General features: G+C 41.2%; 1 protein-coding gene across 1 annotated transcript; it reads left to right on the forward strand.

The window, feature by feature from the left end:
• The first annotated feature begins 1,624 nt into the window (after nucleotides 1-1,624).
• LOC137972795 (uncharacterized) lies at nucleotides 1,625-2,849 on the forward strand. The gene is given in 2 exon segments (XM_068819509.1): nucleotides 1,625-2,363; nucleotides 2,449-2,849. Coding segments are annotated over 2 exon segments (1,140 nt in total).
• The last annotated feature ends 450 nt before the right edge of the window (nucleotides 2,850-3,299 follow it).

Consider the following 3,299-nt stretch of genomic DNA (forward strand, 5'->3'; position numbering starts at 1 on the left):
TTATACACTCCTTCATTCACTTAGTAATTATTGTACCTTTTAAAATATTTAAAGGCGTTTCTTGCAGCCATTGCAGTTTATTTGGAATTCCGGTTTCTTCGCCTCCGTGGCGTAAGTGTCTTGCTGTATCCTTGAAGACGTGAAAACGGGTCGAGTAATCTTCCAGGCCTGGTGTGACGAATACTGAGGAAGATTTTTGACTGATTTGCGAGGCCAATGTAGGAGACGTTTTTGCACTTCAAAAAGTCGTTTATTGTTTCTTCGAGTTTGCGTTGACGAAGTCAAAAATCTTGTCCTGCGTTCTTCTGGCCTGCCCCTACTTTGATTTGCCAGAACATTTATATAATTTCAATCTCCACTGGGAATCACACTTAAAAAAAGGAAAAGTTGCTCATTAGCGACTTCTATTCTTCTTTGTTGCTTTAGGTCCTTTTGAATGGGTTTGTTTGTTCTTATAGTGCAAATCACGCACTATAAAAGGCCTGGTGCATACAAATGATTTATCAATCAACCGTGGACGGAACCGCGCTCCGTGATAATTTGTGCAATAAAACATCCCTTATGGCAATGTGCCTGTAATATGTCATAAATTATTATCAGTCGATCTTTCATAAATCCCGAGTCCCTTTTTCTCGCGCTAGAAATGATATGAGTACGGAGAGAAAAACAGTAAATATTTTCTTAATTTAGAAAAAGTAAATTACCGGCGAAAATATATATCATCTTTGATTAACCATAACGGCACTAGGATTAATGATCAAAAAGAATATCTCAATGAAGAACGGAACTTCTTTAAAGAATTGTACTCCTGTAGGAATGTGGACCCTAGATTTTCAACTAACTGAAGAGATGGCCAGCACATGTCAAGGAGAGATTACTTTAGCTGAATGTACAAAGGCATTATCAATGATGCAAAATAATAAGTCTCCTGGGTCTGACGGGCTAACAACAGAATTCTATCGAGCTTTGTGCGACATTATTAGCACCTACGTTGCCAACAGCTTTAACTACGCCTTCAATACTGGAAATCTATCTATTTCTCAACGACAAGGGATTATATCTTTCATTGCAAAGAAAAAAAAAAAAGATACCCTTTATTTAAATAATTGGAGACCTGTAACTTTACTGAATGTAGATTACAAGATTGCAACTAAAACCATTGCTCTCCGTATAGAAAAGGTGCTTCCACTTTTGATCAATCCCACTCAAACAGGTTACGTAAAAGGAAGGTTCATAGGCGAAGGTATCAGATTGATTTTAGATATAATGGAATACACTAAGTATAAGGATATTCCAGGCGTGGCCGTCTCCTTAGATTTTGAGAAAGCGTTCGATTCGGTGGAATGGAACTACATTCAAAAATGCCTAGAGGCAACTAATTTTGGCCCTCATCTCCGCCAGTGGGTATATGTTTTTTATCATAATATCTCCAGTTGTGTTGTGAACAATGATCACGCGTCAGAATCCTTCTTACTTGCAAGAGGTGTTCGACAGGTGTACCCACTATCAGGCATGTTGTTTGTTATAGCTATTAGGGACTTTAAGATACGGGGATGCTGTGGTTTCTGGAACGTCATAACCGAGGAAAGCCTGGGCTGAGAGCGGCGTTGTAAGCGCGGGAATAATGAAGTTAAGAGCTGCAACGCGACGAACAGCAACACAACTTGAGACACAGCAAGTTTCGTCCAAACTAAACGCCACGAGCTCGTTTAAAGCAGTTCAAGAAATGCTGCTTTTCTGTTTGGAAGAGGAAATTATCGATGATGAAGAAATTGCGGTACTCTACGAGGAATATACGCCACAAAATCTTCCATTTCTTCACTGTCAACATGATACATTTTCTTTGTTGAACAAGGATCCTGCGGAATGTAAAGCAGATTTTCGAGTGGAAAAGGCAGATATTCCATTGCTCATTGATGCTTTAAGAATGCCTCCAGAATTTGTTTGCGGGAATGACACAGTTTGCGATGCAACAGAGGGCCTGTGTATACTGCTGAAACGGTTTGCATATCCATGTCGTTATTCGGACATGATACCAATTTTTGGTAGATCAGTTCCAGAGTTAAGTATCATCAGTAATGAAATCACAAACTGGCAATATACCAACCATGGCCACAGAGTTACTCACTGGAATCATCGTATTTTGAGCCCGGCAATGCTCGATGTCCGCGCCACAGCAATTTACAGGAAAGGAGCCGCCCTTGAAAATTGCTTCGGGTTTATTGACGGAACAGTGCGCCCTATCAGCTGGCCTATCATAAACCAGAGAACCGTGTATAACGGACACAAACGCGTTCATTGACTTAAATTCTAGTCTGTGGCACTTCCCAACGGTTTAATTGGTCATCTCTATGGTGCTGTGGGTGAGCAAAATTCATGTCACTACTATTTTTTCCAGTTCTCAAACGTTTCGTTTTTATTTTTCTACAATTTTGTTTTTATATTCAGAAGGAAGAATGCACGATGCTAGGATGTTGCCCGTGTCAAATCTCTACTATGAACTAGAGAATTTTGCCTTTTCCCCCACCGGAGCAGAAATGTATCTTTATGGCGATCCCGTTTATCCGGTAAGAGTTCATCTCCAAGCACCATTTTGCATTGGAATTTTGACCAGAGATATGGAGATTTTTAATGATTCAATGAGTGCAGTCCGTGTTTCTGTGGAATGGTTATTTGCTGATATCATTAATTATTTCAAGTTCCTGGACTTAAAGACTGGACTAAGCCAGGTTGACAAGATGTACATTGTTTACGCACTACTTAGAAATGCCCTAACCTGCCTTTATTCCAACTCTACAGCTGAATACTTTGGCCTTGTACCCCCCACGTTGGATCACTATTTCAGTTAGGTTTCTAATAAGGACAAAGGGAGTGTCCCCTACTTATAGAAAGGGAGGCATCCAGGAAAATAGAGGCACTGTAAAAGTTTCATACCCTTGTGTGTGATGATAGGGTCCAAAATGGTTAGAATGTTCCGGGGCGGTTTTGAGCTATGAGTAGGCGTGGGATTTGTCACATATGATTTAGGGGCCGACATATCTCTCCCTCAATGCCGTACCGGGAGGCAAGGTCTGTAGCAGAAAGCAGTGAAGGGCCAACTGCGTCCAAAAGCGATCGCACGGGCCGAAATCCCGGGATGACTCGTTTAGTACGACGCTCCAGCGCCGGTGTCTGGAGGTACTGCGTTTTGGACTGGTGCCGAGCCGGTGTCATGGCTGGCACGCTCAATTTTGGGAGGCTTAGATTTCTTTATTTTTTGCTTATTATTAACTCAGTTGTTCCGCATAAGGAGAATTATT

This window comes from Montipora foliosa, chromosome 10, assembly GCF_036669935.1.
Source record: "Montipora foliosa isolate CH-2021 chromosome 10, ASM3666993v2, whole genome shotgun sequence".
In the NCBI taxonomy this organism is placed as follows: domain Eukaryota; kingdom Metazoa; phylum Cnidaria; class Anthozoa; order Scleractinia; family Acroporidae; genus Montipora; species Montipora foliosa.